This window comes from Phaeoacremonium minimum (genome assembly GCF_000392275.1).
Source record: "Phaeoacremonium minimum UCRPA7 unplaced genomic scaffold PA7_03_scaffold_265, whole genome shotgun sequence".
In the NCBI taxonomy this organism is placed as follows: domain Eukaryota; kingdom Fungi; phylum Ascomycota; class Sordariomycetes; order Togniniales; family Togniniaceae; genus Phaeoacremonium; species Phaeoacremonium minimum.
In genome coordinates this window covers 386,208-410,567 of record NW_006921170.1, presented here as the reverse complement: position 1 = coordinate 410,567, position 24,360 = coordinate 386,208, and the positions used below count along the sequence as shown (strand labels likewise).

At 49.5% G+C, this 24,360-nt stretch overlaps 6 protein-coding genes across 6 annotated transcripts; 2 read left to right on the top strand and 4 right to left on the bottom strand.

Moving 5' to 3' along the window:
• Window positions 1–290: 290 nt before the first annotated feature.
• On the top strand, window positions 291–812 carry UCRPA7_3274 (putative glyoxylate reductase protein; the record flags this gene model as incomplete). The annotated part of the gene is made up of 1 exon (XM_007915817.1): window positions 291–812. One exon carries the CDS (start codon window positions 291–293, stop codon window positions 810–812), a length of 522 nt encoding a protein of 173 aa, XP_007914008.1.
• A 105-nt stretch (window positions 813–917) lies between these two features.
• On the bottom strand, window positions 918–2,171 carry UCRPA7_3273 (putative l-rhamnonate dehydratase protein; the record flags this gene model as incomplete). The annotated part of the gene is made up of 1 exon (XM_007915806.1): window positions 918–2,171. The coding sequence occupies one exon, from the start codon at window positions 2,169–2,171 to the stop codon at window positions 918–920; it is 1,254 nt and encodes a 417-aa protein (XP_007913997.1).
• An 8,384-nt stretch (window positions 2,172–10,555) lies between these two features.
• UCRPA7_3272 (putative aldo-keto reductase putative protein) lies at window positions 10,556–11,614 on the bottom strand (the record flags this gene model as incomplete). The annotated part of the gene is made up of 2 exons (XM_007915785.1): window positions 10,556–11,409; window positions 11,470–11,614. The coding sequence occupies 2 exons, from the start codon at window positions 11,612–11,614 to the stop codon at window positions 10,556–10,558; spliced, it is 999 nt and encodes a 332-aa protein (XP_007913976.1).
• A 2,849-nt stretch (window positions 11,615–14,463) lies between these two features.
• Window positions 14,464–15,590, bottom strand: UCRPA7_3271 (putative soluble epoxide hydrolase protein; the record flags this gene model as incomplete). Its single annotated transcript, XM_007915834.1, has 2 exons — window positions 14,464–14,624; window positions 14,690–15,590. 2 exons carry the CDS (start codon window positions 15,588–15,590, stop codon window positions 14,464–14,466), a joined length of 1,062 nt encoding a protein of 353 aa, XP_007914025.1.
• A 796-nt stretch (window positions 15,591–16,386) lies between these two features.
• UCRPA7_3270 (putative mfs transporter protein) lies at window positions 16,387–17,907 on the bottom strand (the record flags this gene model as incomplete). Its single annotated transcript, XM_007915835.1, has 2 exons — window positions 16,387–17,005; window positions 17,057–17,907. The coding sequence occupies 2 exons, from the start codon at window positions 17,905–17,907 to the stop codon at window positions 16,387–16,389; spliced, it is 1,470 nt and encodes a 489-aa protein (XP_007914026.1).
• A 1,787-nt stretch (window positions 17,908–19,694) lies between these two features.
• UCRPA7_3269 (putative c6 transcription factor protein) lies at window positions 19,695–22,029 on the top strand (the record flags this gene model as incomplete). Its single annotated transcript, XM_007915797.1, has 5 exons — window positions 19,695–19,701; window positions 19,851–20,003; window positions 20,054–21,165; window positions 21,214–21,226; window positions 21,281–22,029. The coding sequence occupies 5 exons, from the start codon at window positions 19,695–19,697 to the stop codon at window positions 22,027–22,029; spliced, it is 2,034 nt and encodes a 677-aa protein (XP_007913988.1).
• Between the last annotated feature and the right edge of the window lie 2,331 nt (window positions 22,030–24,360).

Here is a 24,360-nt window from a genome sequence, read left to right as displayed (position 1 = left end):
ACCTTTACAGCGGCGGCATCAACCAGGCGCTTGACGCACCACTGCTCCAAAGCAAAGAGATAATCTGGACACGCAATGGCGGGGTCCATGCTCCTCAGATCGCGGAATGGGCGACAGCAACTCTTTTGGCCTACTATCGTCAGATACCCACGCTGCTGAAGTGGCAAGAGTCTAGTATCTGGCAAGCACAGAGCTACCAGCCTCGCGGCGATCTTCTTGGGAAAACAATTGCATTCTTGGGCTATGGTGCAATTGCCCGGCACACAGCCCGTATCGCCTCAGCTTGTGGGATGCGCGTCATAGCGTACACGTTGCACGAGAAGACGACGTCTGAACAGAGGGAAAGCAAGACTTTCACGCCCAAGCATACGGGAGACCCCCTTGGCGAAATCCCTGAGGAGTGGCATTCGGGCGAACTAGAGGATTTCTTGTCGCTTCCCATCGATGTCCTTGTAATCTCGCTGCCATCGACTGACAGGACGCGCCGTTCCCTCGGCAAGGCACAATTCGCGAAGCTCAAAGGATGTTATGTTATCAATCTTGCCCGTGGGGACATCATCAAGACCGATGACCTAGTAGAAGCGCTGAATAACAACACGCTGCGCGGCGCTGCGCTCGACGTGACAGACCCGGAGCCCCTGCCGGATGGACATCCATTGTGGACTGCTAAGAACGCGATTGTCACTCCACACATCTCGGGCGTGTCAGATGAGTATATGCCTCGCACGATAGATATTCTTAACGAGAACGTGGAGCGATTACACGAGCAAAAAGAGCTACTGAATCTCGTTCAAATATCGGATGGGTACTAAACAGGGGTCGTCAACATGGGCATTATGAGGCGGAGAAAATGGAACTTATGGATATTGAAATGTAGACTTTAATGAGCTATTAGCAGTAATATATTCTGATTCAGTTTAATTTGCGTGTACAGATAATGCTCGTTGTTGCTTCCCAAATATGTCATAGAAAGGTTTGAGCAACTCTTCCGCTGGCACAAGCTTGACATGCGGACTGATTTCGAGGCCGAAGCCCGGTTTGTCAAATTCCTTCGTCTCCACGAGACCACCCGTCGGCAAAGGCTCCTTGATGAAGAAGTCACCATGTACCGGCCCAACATTGCGACCGTCTGGCGAGTAAGCGACATACTCAATTAGTGGTGCGTTCTGCTGTGACATGCAAAAATGGACAGTGTAATGACTGGTCCCATGAGGAACAATATCGATATCGTAGGCAGCTGCATGCGTTGCTATCCTAACAAGCTCAGTCATTCCACCGCACCACATGACGTCGGGCTGGAGGACATCAAGCAAACGGTTTTCAATTAGCTTGCGGAACCCCCATCGCGTGTACTCATGCTCGCCAGTGGCCCACCGGACGTGCGGCAATGCCTGTCGCAGTTGGCCGTAACCCTCATGATCATCCGGACTGAGAACTTCTTCCCACCACTCGATATCCAGGTCAGCACACTTGTTTATGAGCTTGATGGCATATGGAATATTGAGCGACATATAACAGTCGACCATGAGAGGAAACTCTGGGCCAGCTTTCTTTCGATGGGCAGCGAGGACATCGTAATTCTTCTGTAAGCTGTTTGGCTCGCTGGGACTGTAAGGCAATGGCACTTTGCCTCCCCAAAAGCCTTGCTCTCGAGCGATGTCTGGGTTTGGGCCAGTGCAATACGCAGCCAGTCGGTCCTTAGTTTGACCTCCTATCATCTTGTACACGGGCTCTCCGCGAATCTTGCCCAACAAATCCCATAGAGCCAGATCAATCACACTGATGATCATCATGGTAATACCCCGGCGCCCGTAATGCTGTGAGCCACGGTACATTTGGTCCCATATTAAATTCGTATCCCGGGGGTCGGCATCGATGAGAAACCGCTTGAAATGCTGCTCTGTCAAGAAACAGCCGACAAACCCTCCATGGCCTATGGCGAAGCCTTTCGTGCCATTTGAGGCCTCGATCTCGACACAGAAGTCTTTCAACACATCGACTCCCCAGCTTTCGCGGCGGTCTTTATATATGGAGTACTTGGACATCGGGTTGGCAATCTCTTGATAGTAAAGCCAGTGCCCAGGCTTGTCCGCCTCCGATTTCCGTGGGTCGGGCGCGACAAGGAACGTCCTCACTGCGACAATACGAGGATATTCTTTTGAGGCCGCCATGTTGGGTACGATGTCTAATTCCAGTATATGTTCTTTGAGCGAGAAAGGTTTCTTGGCTCAATTGAGCCTTACTCTCAATTCTCATCATCAAAGCAACAAGCCCCCCACTTCCTCCATGCCATGACATTTACTGTTCAGCGGGAGTACCCCGCGGGAATATGGTGGTTAGTCCCCTAATTTAGAGCTCGGGCAGCATTCCCCGATTCTCTCGACCTCTGTTTCGGGGACATCTTCCTATTGGGAGAGATGGTTCGTCTAGGCATTATTAGTGAAGAGCACCCAGACAAATCTCAAGCGCTGTATGATCAATTTTAAGGTAGGTTGTAAGGGAGCTGTGTGAGACTTAAGTATAGGGGTTTAATCGACTTGTTGGGCGCATGGGACATCATTCAACAGTCGCAAGTTACAGACTGTGTCCAGTCTAGAAGATGAGGGCCTCACCTCCGCATCCTCCTCTGTCTCAAACACTGCCGCCTCTTGTGCTCGGGGGTGCTGGCTTCAGTTACCAGACACATCCAGATCCAGCATCTGTTCCAGTACACGAGATTATCAGACAAGCGTTCGATCATGGCATGCTGGCGATCGACACATCGCCATTCTACGAGCCTTCCGAGCAATTGCTTGGACAAGCGCTAGCACAGCCGGTAGTTACAGAAAAGTATTCAAGGCCAGACTACATTCTGATGACAAAAGTTGGTCGACTTGCATCTGATCAGTACGATTACTCTCCGAGTTGGGTACGAAAGTCAGTCTTAAGATCACTTGAGAGGCTCCGAACTTCGTACCTAGATGTGGTATTCTGCCACGACATCGAAGCTGTGACGGATGAAGATGTATTGGGTGCTGTTGGCGAGCTGCTAGAGCTTGTTCAAGAGGGCAAAATCAGACACATCGGCTTATCAAGTTACCGCATCGACCTGTTATCTCAGCGAGCCTTACAGGTGCGACAGCGTTTTGGAAGACCCCTTGACGTCATACAGAATTGGGGTCAATTGACTTTGCAGAACTCACGGCTGGAGTCTGAAGGCTTGAAAGCTTTCAAAGAGGCTGGCGTGGGTTGCATTTGCAGCTCTAGCCCTCTAACAATCGGGCTTCTTCGCAAAGGAGGTGTCCCGCAGGGCAAGCTCGGGGACTTTCACCCAGCACCTCGTGGCCTCCGCAAGGCTGCTCAAGAGCTAGCCGCCTACACAGACACTCAAGGAGAATCCTTGGCCTCGTTAGCGTTGCGGTATGCCGTTTGGAGGGCCCATCTAGCTTCTCAGGGATCATTCCGTGTTTGCACCATCACAGGCATCAGTAGCCTTACGGAGCTGTCTGAGAATATCCAAGCTGCAAAGGAGATTCTAGGTGAGAATCTTTCGCGTCCGAACCTAAATCCTAGCAGAGTGGGAAAAGATCTAGGGTTGGTAGCCAGGGCGCATGCTATACTGGGCGATTGGGTTGATTGGGCTTTCACTATTCCCCAAGAAGATTGGAGTACCGAGCTGAAACGTGTTGTTAAGAAAAAAGAATGCTACTATAACAACGAAGGAATTAAAGCAAGCCATGAGAGGGGGAAAACCATGGTCAACCAAGAGCATGGGCAGTGGAGACATTAGCCATTGAGCCTGTGCCACGCGCTGAGGTTTATTTTCGCTCTCCTCAGGCTCCTTCCGGGGCACCGCCACTCCAAGCTATGGTAGTGCGGTCAAGCGAGATCTATCTTACCTAAGGTAGGAAAATAAATGAAGAAACTGCTAGCAGCTCGTTATTCAGCCTGCGGAGCTAGCCCAATAGGAGCTTTCAACGGCGTCGGCAAGGTGCTAACGAGGAAATACAGAGCGCAGAATCGTCCAAGGATGGCTCACTAAGACTTGATTTCCTCTAAAGACTAAGATTAATAAGCTTCAAGGCTTCATGTATGTCATCACAAACATCAATAGGATATAAACAGATCACAAAGCCAAGTCAGACATTTCGATATATAAAGGGATGCGTTCTCCTCGCACAACAAGGTCGATTCACATATTCAGCTTCCTGTACACACCGCTTAAACGAATACACTTCAGCAACAAACTTAAGGCATTGGACTTTCTCAACAATCTACAATTTGTCGGAATCATTATGCGCTATTATTTTAGCTTAATACTTACCGCGCTTTGTGTGTCTGGGATTGCCGCGCTTCAACAGAGAGTTAGTAATGCCACCGTTAGCACGAGTCCATGACATATCACTAATAGTGTTGTGGCGAACAGAGCAGCGCCTGCGGTGATGAATATACCGAAATTGTCGGAAACAATAATGGGCAAACGAGCAGAGTCTGTTGCCCAGGGGTCATGAAGGCTGACGGCACAACCTGGTGCTGTATTGGTGGGAACAGTGACTGTTCCGCAGGAGAAGTGACCTGCTTTGACGATCTAAGCTCTTGCAAGAGCACTGTCTCTATTTCCGATTCCGACTACAAGGCCAAGGTCAAGGCCATTACCGGAGAGGCTCCTCCAACGCCCAACGACGACAGTTCTGATTCTGGTACAACAGCAACGACCGCCACGGCCGCGACATCCTCGACTTCTAGCTCCGACTCCGATGACTCGACCAGCGCATCAGTGACTAGTGCCACGAGCACTTCTTCGTCAACTGCTTCGCAGACATCCGTTCCGGCAAATGGTGGTGTTCGGTTTATTGGATCAAAAAGCTTAGCACTAGGATTGGTTGGATTCTTCTTAGCTGAAGGTATCGTTGATGCTCTTTGATTAGGCTAAGAATAAATCTGGATATTCCGTGAAATCTACGACACAGTATAGCCGACTTGTCATACTGTAGCTTCCATTTCACACAGGGCTAGCCTGAAGAGGTGTAATCCTTAACTTCATTTTCTCTCATCTCGAAGTGAACATCCCCAAGAGAACGAACGGTAGTCGCTAGAGATGGGCCTTTGTAAAACGCCTTAGCGCTATAGGCGGTAGGCAGATGGCGATCGATACTGAAATGGAGCTTTCATGTGATCTCAAATATATTGATATTTTGTGGATTGCCATCGTGCTGAAGACCGAATTACGTCTTCATAGGTTTTCTTTTGGTTCGATATCACCTTATAAACAGCTAGATGCTAGTCTCGGCCCTTTACAGTCATTAAAGAGTAGGGACACGCGGTGCGCCTTTGCTCTCTGACCTCCTATCTAGTAGATCGGCTCCACATTGTCCACGAGATGGAGGCTTTAGAGGCAACACCTCACTCCGGCGCACATCAGAGAGGCTTCTGGACTGCGGCTTATACACCTCATTTCGATAGTCTTTCGTCAAAATCCAAGAGGCATTACAATAGAGCGGAGTTCGTCGGAGTCTTGCATGAAACAGAGTTGTACTCGGCCGCGCTGAATGACGAGTGACAGTCTTTCTTAAAAAGTCATTGGCTCACAGCCTCCGTTGGTCAAGGATCCACCATGTAAAACAGCCGAGTTTCTCGTGGCTCTGCATCTAAGTTGATGCACCCCTGGGAGATTCGGGGCCTTGGCACGGTATTGACAGCAGCCGCATGGCGTCCTGAGCGCGTGCTACTGTAAGCGATACCAAGTCGGTCCGAGTTGTAGGGCTTTGGGCGGGTTGCCAATTCGGGACTAAGACTCGAATCGACAAAACAGCCGAAGATGTGATGGATCTTGACCCCTACAGGGTTCTCCGCACTGGTCAGAGCTTCCCCACGGGAGCCCCATCAATGCCGTTGACACTCGGTGACCATATCAGAAACTATCTAGAACTTTGATACTGAAGATGGGCACGGATGGAAGCTCCCGTGAGCGCCTCAGAAACCCCCGCATCTTACGGTAGTCATCCAAGGTTGATACACCACTCGGCAGAACTGTCTCGGCGTCAATACAAGGCCGCCGATAATGACGCCGATTATAGTCTGGGAAGGGGTTGTCTGTTGATGTTGAATATTCTGGGATTGGCGATGATGAGAATATAAGAAGGGATATATTGAACGAAAATATTCAATTTCCCAACATCGTCACTCGCATCCTGCTTCAATCTGTCCAAGCCTATCCGTCAAGATGAGACCCTTCAACAGCCTTTCGGCCCTTGCGTTAGCGACCTATGTGTATGGACATGGTTATTTAACCATTCCGTATAGTCGCACGCGTCTAAATTACGAGGTATGTCATCCTCGGTGACAGGGAAATATTCAATCCACTATGATTACGCGCGAAGAAGCAATATCTAATGTCGTGTTTTCCCAGGCTGGAGTCGATACATGTCCCGAATGCACTATTCTTGAGCCGGTCACTGCTTGGCCTAACGTAACCGAAGCCCAGGTTGGAAGAAGCGGACCTTGTGGCTATAATGCACGTGTTAGTGTCGACTACAACCAGCCAGGAGCCAGCTGGGGAACCAATACGGTAGCTACCTACACCGCGGGGCAAGTCGTCGATGTGCAATGGTGCGTCGACCATGACGGAGACCATGGAGGCATGTTCAGCTATCGAATCTGTCAAGATCAGGATCTCGTGAACAAGTTCTTGACTCCAGGCTATTTGCCTACGGATGCAGAGAAGCAAGCAGCTGAGAATTGCTTCGAAGCTGGGACGCTCCCCTGCACCGATGTCTCGGGCCAAACTTGCAACTACAGCCCAGACTGCACTGAAGGCCAGGCATGCTGGCGTAATGATTGGTTTACTTGCAACGCTTTCCAAGCTGATGACAGGCGCGGATGCGAAGGAGTTGACAATGCGGCCCTGGGCTCGTGCGCTACAACCATTTCCGGCGGGTACACGGTGACCAAGAAGATCAAAATTCCAAACTATGTGTCTGGTCATACTCTATTATCATTCCGATGGAATTCTTTCCAGACAGCTCAGGTGTACCTTTCTTGTGCGGATATCGCCATTGTGGGAGGCTCAGGGTCTTCCTCGAGCAGCACGAAGAGCAGCACTCCCACCACACTTTCGACAGCGACAAGCAAGGCTTCGTCCAGCACGAGCACAAGTAAAGCGTCAACGACAACATCTGCATGCACTGCAGCCGCTAGTGTTGATGTGACGTTTAATGAGCTTGTGACCACAGACTATGGCGACACGATCAAGATTGCGGGATCAATCGCCGCGCTTGGAAACTGGGACACCTCCTCCGCTCCCGCGCTGTCCGCATCGCAGTACACCAGCTCTAATCCGTTGTGGACATACACCGTCAAGCTTGCGGCAGGCCAGACATTCCAGTACAAGTTCATCAAGGTCTCCTCGTCTGGAACAGTCACTTGGGAGAGCGACCCCAATCGTTCCTACACAGTTCCTAGCACTTGTGACACAGCTGCAACTGCCGGCACGACTTGGCGTTGATTCAAGAAGAAAGAAATTGATGGATGATGTAACCTGTGTATAAGTGCAGTGTCGAAAAACATGCGGTGAACAGCGGGATCTGATTTATTATCCTTCTTGTACATACTCTTAAAGCATCACCATAGCTGCATCATTGGAAAGCAATGCATGTAAATTAATTTGAAAGCATTTTAACTTCGTTGAACATTGCTGTGCTTGAAACTCGCTGCCGATGCGCTTGTAATGAGCATCACCTGACTCGCTAATGTCACTAAACACCGCGACTTTCTAATCGTCGCCACTGACTTTGATTTCAGTCATAATTCTAAAGACACGACCGACAACCTGCCGTCATATCTAACAGAAGCGGCTACGTCTGGTGCTGGATATCATCTGATGCAGTAACATTGACGCCGCGTTCGATTATTGATGCTTTTGTAGGGTGCGGCGCGGGGTTTTCAACCGCGCCGACTGGAATGCCGGGGTCAATGTCTGCCTCACTCAAGTCGCAGGTCACGAGCATCAGCGGCGAGAACGCCGACAGACCTGCTGCGAAGAGACGAAAGCTACGGAGAGGCACTTCAAGTTGCTGGGAATGCAAGCGCCGGAAAGTCCGGTGTGACTTCGACTCTGATTTCACCGGCGCATGTGTTTGTTGTCGGCGCCGAGGCACCCGATGCGTACTTCAAGATGTTCCGGAAGAGGAATGTTCTTACGATGTCTATCATGATGGCTATCACGAAGTCGAACAGGGTATCGTTCGTGTCGAAACAATGGTGGACCAGTTGATTCATGATCCGAAAGCGCTGTCGATTGCGTCTTCAACATCACCTCAGACTTCTAAGAACTCCTCTGCCGTCAAAAGTCGAAAGGCAGCAATTCATCAGGGAAAAGACAGGAAGGGACAGCCACTATCTCGCAAACTCAGCAGTGAGCCTCCACGCTCAAGAAAGCTGCTGCCTCTGGTTCGGAAAGAGTCAAGTCAAGTCACCAAGTCGGATCGTCTACGGGAGTCGTCCATGTGCAACTCTGTAGGATATGAGCCCGTCCTTGGGTCATCGAGCCCCTTCTCGCTTAGTCGAATTGTCTATTCCTATCTACCACCCACGCATATTGCCGTGCAAATTCTGCGGAGAGGCAGGTTTAAAAGCTTCCCTCTGCAGATGCTCCGCAAACCGCTTATGTCGTTCCTCAAACAGACGGGCGCTGAGGAGCATCCCAGTCTTTCAGAATCGCTCGAGCCAACAGCTCAGCCAATTATTCTCGCTCGAAAGCTTATTCAATTAGCAATATGCCTCCAACAGATGGATCCGGGGTCGGATACATCTCAATTGTGCCTAGATGGCTCGATACGCGATGTTGCTACACGGTTCATGAATGCTGCATCAAGCTATGTGACCTCTCAGGATCCGCTCATTGTCTCACTCGATGGCCTAGAAACCCTTATGCTAGAGGGCCACTTTCACCTCAGCTCAGGCCAATACAAGCTGGCATGGCTTGTCTTTCGTCGAGCCATGGGCGTCGCGCAATTACTTGGCCTTCATGCGTCACAATCGCGATCCCAAACCGAGGCGCCAGACACGGTTAGCGAGACTCCACAGGCAAATTTCATCTGGTTTCGCCTCGTGTACTTGAATCATTTTCTCTCAATGATGCTTTCACTTCCGATCACAAATTTGGACGACGGTTTTGCATTGCCCGAGCGATTATTGAAAGAACAGCCTTTGGAAAAGTTGGAGCGCTTGCATGCCTCCATCATGAGGCGAATAGCTGTCCGTAACGATTGTATGCGTGTGGGAGACGAAATGCGCGAGATATTATATGACCACTATCAGGAAACCCAAAATATTGATTTTGAGCTGAAGCAAGCAGGGAGAATTATGCCGACTAGATGGTGGACGGTTCCAGCCATGCGCGACGCAGCTCCCGACATGGAGACGAAAGAGGACACTGCGAGACTAGTCCTGCAAATCCATCAATACAATCTACTGACCTCCCTACATGCGCCCTACGTTATTCCGGGACCCCGTACACGAGCAGCAAAAGAAGGTTCTACGCCTGATTACTCGTACAGCGTGGTCTCAGCTCTCAGCGCTAGTCGAGAATCTCTCGTCCGATTTCCTATCCTCTCTAGGTCAACGCTCCTTCCATTTTCTGCGCGAGGTATCAACTTCAAAGCCTTCATCTCCGCGACTACGTTACTATTAGCTCACATTGATGGCCATCGTCTCAAACGTGCCAATGTGCTGGAGCACCAACGGCCGGGTGATCTAGGAATGATAGACAATGTAATTGAGATCTTACAGGTTTTTGCCGACCGCAGATCCGATGACATGGACCTATCATGTGTCCGAGTCCTTAGCACACTGCTCGGAATCGAGGCAGACGCAGCCGATGGGACTGAATATGATGTTTGGAGCGAGGCGCCAGCCGTTGGAGAAATCGACTGCATAATGGAACGGAACGAACTCGGAATTGAGCTTATGGTGCCTACAGTTGGCACGATTCACATTGCACGTCAAATAACAAAGAAGCTCCAGTCATCTTGCCAGAACTCGAGCTCAGGCCTTCTCGATAAAGCGGACAACAACACTAAGTTCGGCGGTATTTTAGATCGCAGAGATACCTCAAATTGCCTCGGGACAAGGACCGACAACATAGCGACCGCACAACCACAATTATCTCATCCTTTAGTAGCAGAGGAGTCACAGTGTGAGAACGAGGAAGACATCGACGCCAAGGGCCTACCATCTTTCAGTCCGATGTGTCCATCAGGAGTGGATCCTTCCTGGTTGATCCGCCGTCGGGCAGACCTATGATTGACATTCCATTTCAACATCAGTCTCATTGCTTATATCGAAGTTTCAAGGCCCAATCTTGACAGTTTACAGTCTAACCTGCGAGCAATAGGAGTTGAGTTAACTCCGAGCTAACAAACCTGGCATTGGCTACATCGTACTCTTGGGCAAAGAGGTAGCTCTATCACCGTCACCTAGTGAAGCTTTGAGGCACGCCACATGCTAGAGTTTTTGAAGATAATGAACTGTATTGCATTTTTACCATTAATCTCGCGTTACACTGTTGAGGCCAATTTTATGACGACTCCAACGGAGGTGTATCTGCAAAAGCAATCTCCATGCCGTGTTTTCCGAAGCGTGGGCCTTGAATCTTGCTTGTGATCGTACGGATTTGCTTCTCCTCGTCTGGCGACAAGGTGATCTTGAGACAACCTAGGTTTTCCTCGAGGCGACCGACTTTCGTAGTCCCTGGAATAGTGAAAATATCATCGCCCTGGGCCAAGACCCAAGAAAGAACCAGCTGTGTCAACGTTGCACCCTTAGCCTTGGCAATCTCTGCCAGCTCGTCGACCATTTTCAGGTTGTTTGGGAAATTCTCCTCGTTGAGCCATGGCATGACACGGCGGAAATCACCTTCCTTGGACCAATCCTCTTGCTTACGAAGGTGCCCAGTCAACAGTCCACGACCCAGTGGGCTATAAGTGACGATGGCAACTCCGAGCTCGCGCGCTGTTTCAAGAAGATTGTTCCTCTCAATATCTAGAGTAATCGGACTGTACTCAATCTGTACGGCAGTAACCGGGTGCATGGCATGCGCGCGACGTAGCGTAGTTGAACTACACTCGCTAAGGCCAATATAGCGGATTTTACCTGCATTCTTGAGCTCGATCATCACAGCCATGGTCTTCTCAACAGGAGTGACCCTGTCGAAGCGATGGATGTAATAGAGGTCGACGTATGGAAGGCCAAGGCGCTTCAGTGACTTTTCGATAGCTTCTCGGCAGTAGTCTGGGGTCGAGTCGATGCGTGGCTTCCCATCGACGATACCGCGTTCCGCGAACTTGGTTGCAAGGAAGATGTCTTTGCGTTTGTCAGGGTTGGCAGCGAACCACGTACCCAGGAGATCTTCGGAGTCGCCATACATGTCCGCTATTTTGCAATGAGATACATTTCCTCGAAAATGGTGCTTTTTTAGGGACATCAACTTACCAGTGTCCCAGAAAGTGTCTCCCAACTCATACGCTCTATCAAGAAGAGCCAGGCGATCGGGGGTGGGAGCAGGCAAGCCATAGATGGCACTAACACCCATTAACCCCATGCCAATGCGAGGCACGAGTGGCCCGTTTTTACCCATCGGGCGAGTGGGAATTTTAATAGCTGAAGACATAGTTCTTAAAATATTGCTCATTTGTTTTTTGTTTTCTTTGGAATGGATATCCTTAAATAGATTTGATAGTGAGAAGTCTAGATATTTGTACAAATATGCAGGTGCACCTGCAATCACCAAAGAGCCTTGCCTCGGGAGCATCTCCGTCAAAATCCGGCACCATGAGTTGTCCAGTTCGGCCGGACATCAATGATTGGATGCTACACCACCGAACCTCTTTGCTTCAGCCAATCACGTCTCTTCCGCCGAAGTCCGAAAGCCCCATCTCGACACCACTTGTACAAGCCGTTCATCATCAAATGACAATACTGCATGCACCTAATCAAATTCCGATTTGGCTTAAGAGCCAGTGGTACCGCGTTTTAAATACATGGTAATATATCAAGTTGCATTGGTAGGGATTCAATTGGCCAAGCTATAATCATCATGTAGTCCTTTCATACCTAGCTACCACCATCGAATGAGGTATCACCCCACAGAACCTGTATAGCGAGAAAAATGGTACTTCAAAGCAGACTGAATGTGGCTGATCTTCTTGCTAAGTCAAATTGTACTTGCAGAGGGCCCAAAGCCGAAGAGGTCTTATCTTCCATCGGAGTATGCCACAGGAGAGTGATACAGCTACTGTTAAAGCAACATAATCAATATGATTGTAGCTTACAATGAGGTTTACCTCAGAAAGCTCATGCCTCCGTGAAGATCACGACGATCAACTGTCTCGGGAGTATCACCACCGGTGAGAAGGTTCGTAGCGTTGGCGATCAACTCTGACATTCTGGCAATCTGTTCGAGGGTAACTGGGCTCGCCTTCTTGGTCCAGCCCAGTTCGCTTGGAAGACGCTCATTCTCTGTCAAATACCAACATCAGACCCGAATCAAAGAGAACAATCAATTCAATATCTGTGCTTACCGAAGAAGTACTCCACAAAGCTCCTGCTGACTGTCCCGCTGTCCATGTCGCCGAAGACGATGATTGGTGCCGCTACCTCCCCGAGACTGAATGCCTCTGTCGTCGAGGTGAATGTATAGTTTGGGTTGGCAGATCTTGATTCGATCTGACGAAACAGCTTTCCGTTGGCAAGCATCTTCGCGTCGAGTGTCTCATTAGTCCAGTAGACTGTTGTCGTGTCAAATACCTCTTGGTTGAAAACATGGTTATTCCCAAAGTAAGCATCAAGACGACTGCAAGTTCTCGTTAATATCTCGTTGAGACCAAATCTGAGCTGACTAGCTGATGATGTATGTAGCTCACCTCATGCTAGCATCATGTTCCAAAACATTGTGTCGATTGAGTTGATCGCTGAAACGGTATGAATTAGCCTCGATTCTCCAACGCTTGCGCTCCAACTTCTAGCAGCACATCCGTTCAAGAAATAACCACTGATGCTAGTGACTTACAGAGTGAAATACGTAGCATTTGGCTCTGGGTTGGCTACAAGAGCTTGCTCAAACATCACCGTACCAAGAGACTCATTGAAATTTAGTCCTGCTTTCAGAGCCCCAACCACCACTTCCTTCGTCAAATTTTTGCCATCGTGTGGAAGAAACCCGTGGTTTGCGAGCGTATTCATCATTGGGCAGGGGCCCCGAACTGTCTTGTATTTAGCATTGTGCCTCGAAAGATTGTCCGTATTGATTTCCTACAATCATCGGGACCTGCGGGTGCCCATCCGGAGCCAGAGCTGCGGTGGTAGTGAGGATTAGCAGAAACCAAGCCCGTAGCCATGGTGATGGAAAGTAAGGAGAACTTCATGGTAATTGACATTCTGATACTTGTGACACTTGAGTCTAGTCGATTATCTAAAATCGTGTGTCGATAAACAGGCACTTCGAGGCCCTTATAAAATCAACGGCCCTTCTCCTATTCCCATCCGCTCTCTCGAACAATCCTTTCAAAGCCTTCATCATTAGTAGAGCAGGACGACTGACGTTGCATCGTGGCAGTGTCAACAAGAATGCTCATCTCTCCTCCAATCGAAACAATTGAATTTGCAACCCGGTCAATTGTGTCTCGCTGTCGCTGTCGCTCTCGCTCTCGGCTAGATACATACCGTGATCTTCGTCTCAATTCCCCGCCTGTTTACAGTCCGTGGTCGCTTTCAATGGAGCCCTGCAGTTCGAGCAAGGCATCAAGTATATAGCAAAAGCAACCCAAGATCTCCCCCTAAGCTCCTAGGAATGATTAGTCGCTCCTGTCAAGCCAATCATGTTCCTTGCATTTCCTATCCGTAACATGCGGGGAAATGAAACAGGAATTAGATCTTCGATGATGTGTGAATGCACTGGAGCGCCAAGTATATTGAGGGTCTCCGAGACGGGGTGTAACATTCAAGTGCCGAAGGCGGATGTGCAAAAGAACCAGTCTAATTGGTTGTGGCAGCTTGACATTCCTGAAAGAGCTAGTCTGCCGCCTGGCATGCCGACATAAGTCTCCATTATGAACCCGGGATCATGGCTCTTGGCGGCGGTTTCTATCCGACTGTCCGCCCACATTGTATACTCTAAAAGGGGTAAGAGGGGTGGGAGAAAATGGGAGAAGAAAATGTACAAGGTCAAGGCCATAGTACAGGAAATTAGCACGCACTTGCTACCCATTGTTTTTGTCTTCGTTGGCATAATCACAGATACCTTTTATAATTGGAGCATTATTGATCAGCCCACTACAACAGAGAACTTTTCCACCAAATTTCTAGAAGCCGTCCCAGAAAACGCCGTCCCATAAAACACCGTCCCCAGTCACCTCATTTCCTTATACAACCAGGCCAACAGCATTTTGACCAGTAAGTACAGTGATCTGAAACTCCGAATTAAGGTACTTAAGCACCACCCAGAGCTGCATTGCCCAGAGTTCCAAAGTATCCAACTGTCAATGTCACTTTGTCCTTGAGGTAGGAAAGGTCGACATGTGGAAGCGGGGACTTGTCTTGTGCAAGGAACTTGAAGACGCGCCTTGCCACCCATGTAGGATTCTCGTCGGCTTGAAAGAGTAGTGTAAATAAGAGCTCTTGGATAAAACTTTTGCGTTGAGGTATGGGGACTTACCAATCCAATGCCCTGCTTTCGGGACCACGTCCGTTTCCATATTCTCAGTCACGTTCTGGAAGACTGGCCCGATCGCAGCTCCAAAGCTTGCTTCGCCTCCAAGGGCAAGTACAGGCATTTGGAGGGGATTCCGTCCAAGAGTTCCCTTGAAAAAGTCTGCATCTGCGGTTATTGCCCGGTTATCGAAAGGGCCAAACATGGCGCGCAGAAAGCCCGGCTTTGAGATGGATGTCGCATAGCGGCTCACTACGTCCTCAGAGAAGGCAGTTGGCCCAGAGTAACTACCATGGAAGAAGTACCACTGCAACATCTCGCGCTCACGTCCTCGGATAAAGAACTCGGCCGCATCGGGAATTGCGAAGAATGACAGCTGCCAGTTGGCGTACAAGTCCCAGTATGGTGCGAGAGCGGCAACCTGCTCATAGCCAAATCCAGGTAGCCCATACTCTGAGATGCCCATCATTTTGACTAGGGAAGGATACTTGGCGGCTAGTGCATAAGTCATCCCTACACCTTTGTCATGTGAGAAGACATAGGTCGACGTGATGTTCAAGAAGTCTAGGATGCCCTTAAGGTCTTCCGCAGAGGCTGTGGCGGAGTAGTTGCCATCTGGTGGTAGTGACGAGTCGCCTGCACCACGATTATCTGGGGCAATGACCGTAAAGTTCTCCGCCAGGATGGGACCGATGATACGCCAAGTTAGGCTGAACTGCGGGTTGCCGTGCACAAGCAACAAAGGAGGACCGCTGCCGGCGTATCTGAAGTGAATACTCACATCATTCAGAGCTACTCTTTGATGTTCCCAATCATCGAAGTTCTTCAATGCATTGGTAGGCGCTGCTGTGAGGAATAGGAGGATCAAGTTGATGAAAAAGACGACGTGCTTGAGGATTGCGGTCATTGTGAAGGCAGATTTCTTGGCAACTTTCCAAGGTACGTACAGTCAACAACGTAGTAGTGAAGGTTACTATGTAGAAAAAGGTGTATGCTCAGCTAGATTGAATTCCGACATGGCTCGCAGCTCTTAAATATAGAGAGTTTCAACCACTGTAAGCCATAAGCTCTCACGAGGCTCGTCATCATGGATATGCCTCAATAGCGCTAAATTTTCATGTTGATAATCAACCTACTTAAGTCTGGTTGGACAATTGGACATATTGTACGAATGAAGAAACGCATGTAAGCCAATAACATGCGCGCCTCGATTACTAACGAGCTCGTCTCTTCGTCGCTAACGAGAGCCCGAGATTTCCTAATGGAGACTCCGCGAACTCCGAGGTGAGGCTCTTCTGCCTTTGGTAAGAGCAGTGAAGGTGTTGCAGCAACGGTGTACTTGGCGAAGGAAGAGCATGCGGGTCGCGCTGAATAATACTGGTCATCATTGCTGTAACTAGTCTAGCTGCCGGTGGGATAATTGATGACAGCTTCCCCAGGTGTAAATGCTGTTCGATAGATGAGCCCGCCACTTGTTAGGACATGCAGTGAAACCGCGACTCCCAATTCCTGTCAGAACGAACATGTCGGATTTCTAATACAAACAGAAATGCCATTTCTTGTCTGTCTCGCTACCATGTGTATTAGTATGATGTAAGCTAAATCTGACTGCAAGCGCCCCGGCACCGGATTTAGCCTTATGTCAAGGTCCTGCAATTAGCTGTCGGTACTTTACAGGACTTTTCATCGTTTAGTGATAGCATCTATAGGTGGTACTTGAAGTCCAAAGCCCTGTCACCCGTCTTCACCTTCCTTATATCCTCAATCTCACCCTTAGCCATCTTCGCCTTTTTAGAGTTCTGTCGGCGAATATATAAGAACTTGGCGATGATCAATAGCTGAGCAACACCCAGCGCACCGACCGAAAAGGCATTGCCCAGCACGTATGGACTCTTGCGGTAGATCTGACCTGCCACAATGCCAGCGGTATTTCCGATAGTCTGCTGAAACCCGATAGCAGCAGCGCGTCTGTAATGCGGCGCGACGTTGACATTCAGCCACGTCAGATTGAGACCCGGTCCGTTGTACACTGCAATGGCACAGAGGAAGGTGCCGAAAAACTTGACGCCGTGACTCGTGGGTGTCAAGATTAGGATATAGCCGACGATGCCGAAGATATTTGCGAAGAGGATGAAAGGCGATCGAAGTGTCAAACGATCCGAGATGAAAGCGAATGTGAGAAAGCATGCTCCGCCGAGTATGTATACAGGAATGGTCAAATATTGTGCCTCGAGGCTATTGTAGCCCATCGATGTAATGATAGAAGGTAGGAAGGTACTGAATCCATAGAGAAGGATGTCCTGGCAGAACTGGATGGCACCACTGTACGTCACTGGTTAGCATGTGCTCGAGTGCGAAGGGCTAAGAACTTACCTGAGATAGAGTTTAGGGTCCTTGAGTGTGATCCGGATCTCCTCCCAGCTAAACTCTTCGCTACCCATGTATTGCGCTCTTTGAGCAGCTCGAATCTGCATCATTCTCTTCTCCTTATCATTCAAGAAGTACGCATTAGATGGGTCGTTTGGCAATCCGAACCAGACGGCAACGGCAACGACGATGCTGAATATTCCCTCGATAATATAAACCCATCTCCAGCCAGCATAGCCACCAACGCCGTCCATCTTCAGGATCACATACGCCAACAAACCGCCGAATGCGCCAGATAGTGCGGTGCAAACGAACAAATATGACACTCTCTTGGCTTGCTCCTCGCGCTTGTACACCATGGTCAAGTATAAGTTCAGGCCCGGAAACAAGCCGCCTTCGCAGGCACCCAAGATCAAACGAGCGGCATACAGACCGCCAATGTTCGAGATAAAGCCGGAGAAGATGGTTGTTAGTGACCAGACCACACACAGGGCGGTGATGAGAAATCGTGGTGTCAATTTCTTAAGCAAAATGGCCCAGGGCGCCTCGAACGCTACATAAGTGGCGTAGAATATTGACACAGCGGTGGAGATTTCTTGTGTGCTGGCATGAATATCGGCAGGCATCCCGGCCACCTTGACATTGCCGATGTTGCTTCGGTCGAGGAAACATGACAGATACACGACCATTATGATTGGCACAAAGGCAATATCTAATTTCGCGAGCAACTTTCGCTCATCGACCGGATCGATGGTTTCGGTCGAGAGGTCGCCAGCTGTGGCATCATAGCCGTCAGGCGGGGAGTGCTTGTCAAGGACTTCGTTAGACATATTGTTAATCTCTGTTACAGCGCTCATCGCAGGGAGTTGTGATAAAGAATTCGATAGACTTGTATTGGCTCTTTTGGGCACTCAAGATGATGCGCGTGTCCAGCAATCAAATATAACGATGGCCAAGAATTGATGATGATGCAAGTGATGCAAACAGATCTCGCGGGTTACACAGGCTTTAAATTTCTATCCAGCGATGCGGTATCATCGGGGGGTCACAAAATGTCATCACAATAGATCATCCATTACCCCATTCTACCACTGATAAGCAGCACTTGCAGCAGATCGCGTGGTACCAGGGATAACGGCACACAGTCTGATGTTGCAGTGGAGAGTAGCTCCCCCCTGTCACGGTGTCGCAGTTGCTGACATGCGGGACGGTAGATAGGGGAGACCCGATCGGAGGGGTCGAGCGACCTGTGCTGATCATTTGGGGTTTCGAGGATATTACGCCCGGCTATCGACGATCAGGAAGCTCGGAAGGTTTGTGGCTTGCTCCCTAGACGCAGAATCAATCTTCAATTGACGGGAAGTGCCTCTCGGTCGCGTTTAGACTGCGTCTACCAGCGATCATGCGTCTCCAGCTAGGACTCTTCAAAGGACGGGGGAACGATCGGAATGCCCTCAAAGTCTGCCTAAGCCAGGGTCGAAAGTGACGGCGCAGGTTGAACGCCTGTCAGCCCATCGCTCCCGAAATGACTAGGGAATGCTTGTGTCTCCTGGTCAGGCCAGATAAGCATCACGGCTGAGGACCGGACCTCCTGTGACGTCGGGGAAGCGCTCCACAGGTGCATTTCCAAGTTCAGCGGGTTCCAGGTCTAGTACAGTACTGTACTGTATCAAGCTCTAAGCCTCTCAGAAGAGAATAGTAGCTGGCCACATCTATGAACTGGGTATCGCGGCCCAGAGTTTCCCGCCCGTTTCTGCCGCGAACTTGACCGAGCGGGGCGGACAGGAGCACCGATAACAGCGAAGATGGAGGTCACGTAACGAATGTATGGAATGTACCGTACTCAATTCGTGTAATTCCTTTCCTTCTAGCGCCAGCCCGTCGCAGGAAAAGAACCACAGTGTTATCTCGCGCCAACGGCATTCATTGGCGTCTCTGGATCTTCTCCACCCCCACTACACACATGTGGTTAGGTAGCCAGAGTCAGTTTAGCCAGTGATCACTGACTAGTTTCTGGTCTTGGAGGACGACTCTTGGTGGTTAACCAGGCCTTGATCGGCCGGCCGGCTTTAGCTTGGGTGGTACATGGACAGTTCAGCACAGTCCTGCACAGGACCCCTCTTCACTGTTCGGCCACACACGGCGAACAGCAGCCGGTTCAGCCTCAGCTACAGCATCACTATCACACTTGGCTGGGCTGCATACACTCAGCCCTCAGCTCGTGCAAGAGCCGCATCCAGGCTGCCGTCATAGCACATAGGAGGCCATAGAGGGGACCAAATTTGATTAAAGGCTGGCGAGGCGACTCCATCGAGTGTGGGCCGGTCTCCAATGGAGTCGGTGATTGATACCGACTCAGGGAATGTGGTGCACGAGACTGCGACTCAGTGATTGAGATCTCGCTGCATATGGCTTCAAACGCTTCTACTTCGCCCCCGGCTGGCGGCGAAAACGCTCTCAGACCTGTCGCGTGAGTTTCTTCTTTCAAAGATGCTTATTCTACAAGATACTTACCTCCTGTACTTCAGATGTTCGAGGTGTCGGCGGCGGCGGTCTTACTGCTCAAAAGACCGGCCGAAGTGCACGAGGTGCAATGCCGGTGGATATGAGTGTGTCTATGAGGAGGCGAGAAAAATTACAGTCAATGAAGCGTAAGAATGAAGTTTACATCGTTATAGAGCACTTTATTAACACAACTCAGCTACCTTCGAGAGTTGGAGGCGAGAGTGAAGTCTTATGAAGGTGAGTGATCCCGCATTCGGCCGCTGAGCAAGTCGCACTGACCACTGCCCCTTGCCAGACTCACATCCTCGTTCACGAACCGGTACAGTGACTATACCGGCCAGGATCAGGCCTGGTACCATTGATGAAGATGACGAGTTTGACGATGAATTACGTCTTGGGGATGCATTTACGCAGCTGAGCGTAGACTCGCCTGGCAACCCTTCGTCAAGTACGGATCTCTTTCCCTATAACGGCTTTCGTCCGCTGACCATTGCACAGGCTTCAAGGGTCCTGCACACCCTGATCATTTCCTTCGAAGCTTTCGCAAGGTCTCTGGTCTTCACATCGACGATGGGAGCCTCGATCTGGTCGAAGACTTCTATAACCGAGCAGCGCTTCCTACACGACGTCAATCGGTTCGCAACACTGTTCGGTTGCCTCCCATCGACATTGCTCGCCAATTGTTCGCTGCTCAGTACACATATATCGGCACCATCTTCTCCTTCACTGATCCGGCGTCTTTTGATCAATTACTCTTCGAGGCATACCAAGGCCCGCCTGATCTAGCTGACCAAGATGCATGTCTTGCTTACGCCAAAGTCCTGGTCATCCTCGCTTTCGGGAAGCTGTACTCAATCAATCAATGGATTGACTACAACGGTCCTCCCGGTTTCGAGTACTTTACGCATGCTTTGCAACTACTACCCGATGCCCATGAAGAGGGTTCTATCCTCTTTGTCGAGACACTTGCACTGGTCGGCTACTTCATGCAAAACATGAACCGACGAGACGCCGCGTTCTTGTATATCGGTATGGCTCTACGCATGGCTATTTCGCTTGGTCTACACCAAGAGGTTTCATCACCGGGTCTTGATGATGCAACGAAGGAGCATAGACGGCGCGTGTGGTGGAGCATATATAGCATGGACCGGATCCTGTGCGTCAAGTCCGGCAATCCGGTCACTATCCAGGATGACGATGTCGGTGTTGCTCTACCATCCAAGCTGCCCGGTGAACCAGAATATTGCCCGGCTGTAGTACTTCGACATTACACGAAGCTGTCCCAAATCTGTGGCGCTATTACTACCAACATCTATCGCCGAGCACCAAAGTCTGGTACCCGATTGATGGCATCGGTACAAAACATCATCCTGTCGTTGTCAAAGTGGCACCGTGAGATGCCGGACGAGCTCCGCTTTGACCCGGCGAGACTAAGCAACAGTCGAGAGTCTGTATCAACGCTCCTACATTACTACCAATGTATCAACATGACAGCTCGGCCACTTCTTTTCCACGTGGTGCAGAAGAGGCTCAAGTCTGGACCAGCAGAGAAGGAGCGCGACTGGAAGGCTGGGCTCACACAGACAACGATCAAGGTCATCGAAATGTGTGTAAGTGCTGCTCAAGATACGATCAATATGATGACAATTGCAGCACAGAAGAACTTAGTTGGTATGTGGTAGTCTTTTACTGATTCGGGCGGGACAAAATACTAACGAACAATAGCTACATATGGCTATATGGATAGTGAACATGCCTTCTCTGCCGTCATAGTGCTAGTGATGGTCTGCGTTGCCTTCCCTACAAACTCTCAAGTCACATACTCTATGAACGCCGGCCTCGAACTCTTACGAGGCATGTCACAACGAGGGAACAGCCACATGGCCTCTCGCTACGAACTTCTTGCTCGCCTTCGGGCAACATTCATGCCCGATGCTGTTCCTCCATCAACTGTGGACACTGCTACGCAGCTTTCCAACATGTTCCCCCAAACACCATCCTCCCTGGGCAACTTCGCTCCCATGCCGCGCCCGCGGAGTCTATCGGGCAGCTCAAATCCCAGCAACGAGCTCTTCATGCCGGGAGCACCCATGCTCAGCATCAACGGCTTACACATGAGCACCAGCAGTGCTCTGAGCGGTGCTGGCAGACTGAATCTTGTTGAGCCACAGAACCTACCAGACTTTCAGCTACTCAACAATCCTTCACTAGGCGAGAATATCTTCCATGATGTCGATGTTGAAGATGTCGATATGAGTTTGCTCACAGGCAATAATGACTTCTGGGAGGAGGCGTTTGCCAATCCTGCTGGAGATGCAGGATTCAACCTCGCACAGTGGACTCAGGCTGCTCATCAGATGGCTGTCCACCAAGCAGGTGGACCTACCGGTGGGAACAGGCTTACTGGGATGTCTTCTGGTACTGGTCATAGTCAGGGACCAAGTGATCTGGGAATGGATGGAATGGGGCTTTAAGGATAGGGGATAGGACCTACTTTATTGTGACTAGCGTAGAGCAACATATCTATTTGATCGATTTGATGTTCAGCTTCATCCGAATGCTGCGCAGGAGCTTCTTCAATAAGGACTAGTAGGGCAATATTCCCAGTACATATATCTATCTCTTTGTAGCATATTACGAAGACCTTTACACTTTGTAATACCTTTCCGATGTTTAAGAATTCAAGAAACGACGTAAAACTAACAAATCTGGACTATTTAGTTTCTGATAGATGATGATATGACAACATCAACAATCCAGGAGAGCGGTGCCCTGCTTGTATTTACCTGAATCTCCACTTGATTTCCCCTGGTTTGATATGCCCTTGCTCTGTCTCCGACAAGGCCAGGTCTGGGACCTACAAAATTTCCCTGGAGGCTTGAAGGTCCGAATCTTGGAGATCATGCCAGAGGGTCACCTCGACGGCGCCTAAGAGCGCCGTGATCTTAAGAAGGAATGAGCCACCTAGTGCGTTTACAAAGCATATGAAAATACTGTTGCCCGATCTTGGGAAAGTCGTGTAGTGCAAGAGCGAGTGCCGGCCAGGGACATCGTTCAAGGTGTCTAGCAGACCTGCTTTAAACCAGGCTCGAAAGAAGCCTGAAGTCTCTGCATGGCGGTAGTTCACAGTGATGATATCGTCCATGCCCAATTGTCTAGTCCAAGACCGTTGGAGTTCGAGCTGGTGGTGTTCCAGGGTGATTGTTCGCAATCTAGCGCTGTTGGCAACTGTTCTATCTAACCACCTGAAACTTCTAGCTCTTCGAGTATATAGCCCGTGACACCTGTGAATTAGAGGTATCGCAACAATGATCCCAGTATAGATCTCTGTTACTGCTGCAACCCCACTAGCTTTAATTAATAGCGGAGCATTGTCATCGCCGTCTTCCTTCGCATAGCCAGCCACTTCTGACTCAAGCAGCGCCAAGGTAAGCTCAATTCCTCTGCTTGTTATCGAGGCACCCTTGACCATAGTGGAGTATTCAAAAGCTTCGAAAGATGCTGTGAGAGAATGGATAGATTCAATATGTCCAGATATCCGGAATGATTCTGGGCTGTCTGCGAGAACGCTTTTTGCTGAATCAGGAATATATTGTATAATCGCAAAGATGGACTGATCATCAGAACGTCGAAGCAGTTCCTCTTGAAGCCGACGGAAGGCCGCATTCCCTTCACCGTGGAGAAGTGGCATATTAATCCCAAAAATACCCAGCAAGTAGTACGCTTCATCTTCTATACGTGTTGTTTCACGTCGAGATGCCCAAGACATTCTTTGGGCGATACTATATTTCGTCAAGTCACCCGTCATGAAGTAGTCCAAGTGAGTATATGTGATCTCAGCGACGATTAATTTCAACGAGTCCCGTCAGCCGATTTCCTCCCAGTCCCGGTCATAGAAGTAAACAACTGGAGGAGCAAGGAGTTCTTGCAAGGTCCACCCCCGAGTAAACCAGGTCGACTTCCTGAAGCTGCTGTCTGTGTCCCCGGAGTCGTCGTGATGTTTGACATCAACAAGGTATGCATAACAAAGATGCGCGTTCTGGTACCATCGAAACATTGAGTTGATAGCCTCAGAAAGCTCCGCGGAGCTTGATTTGTCAATGCAACATGTGTCAATCCACTAGATGGAGGGTCAGTGAAATGGTCCTTCTTCCATTAACGTAAACACTAAGACAGCTCACACAGTAGTCATAACCATCATGCGCTGCTTGCTTGCAGAAGTCTAGCAACTTCAGGCATTTAGGTACTTGCGGCTGGATGCCACTCAAGATTTCCTGGTACGACACTTCATCCTTCTCCCATCTATGCGACAAGATTGCATATGGTTGAACATCATTCTCATGAACTTCCTCAAGCTCGAAGGTCGAAGTATGGAGAAGCCTCATTCTATGGTAGCTTAAAGTCAGCGAGAGTGCGCGCCGTGTTTGTAAAGCTCCAAAAAGGTCAAAATAGGAGTCTCTAGCACATCAAGTTGGTAATTTGTAACCGCAACAATAATGTAGAGTTCAAAGCAATACTGTGTGACTTGAAGCGCGGGGAAGACATGTGGGCTGGAGCCTTCCATGCTGACTTCCCCGCCACAAGATTTCATTTGAGTGATGAACCGAATCAGGATATACGAAAACTGCCTCGAATTTCTATGAAGAACATCTACCATCGTAAATCGAGTAAGTCTTTGGATCATTGAATTGATAACAGTGCGAAACATTTGGATTCAAGTGATACATGTCAACAAATAAGCACCAGCTCGTTTACTGGCATGCGATATATATAGAAATTTAGACAGGCATATGATGCAACATGAA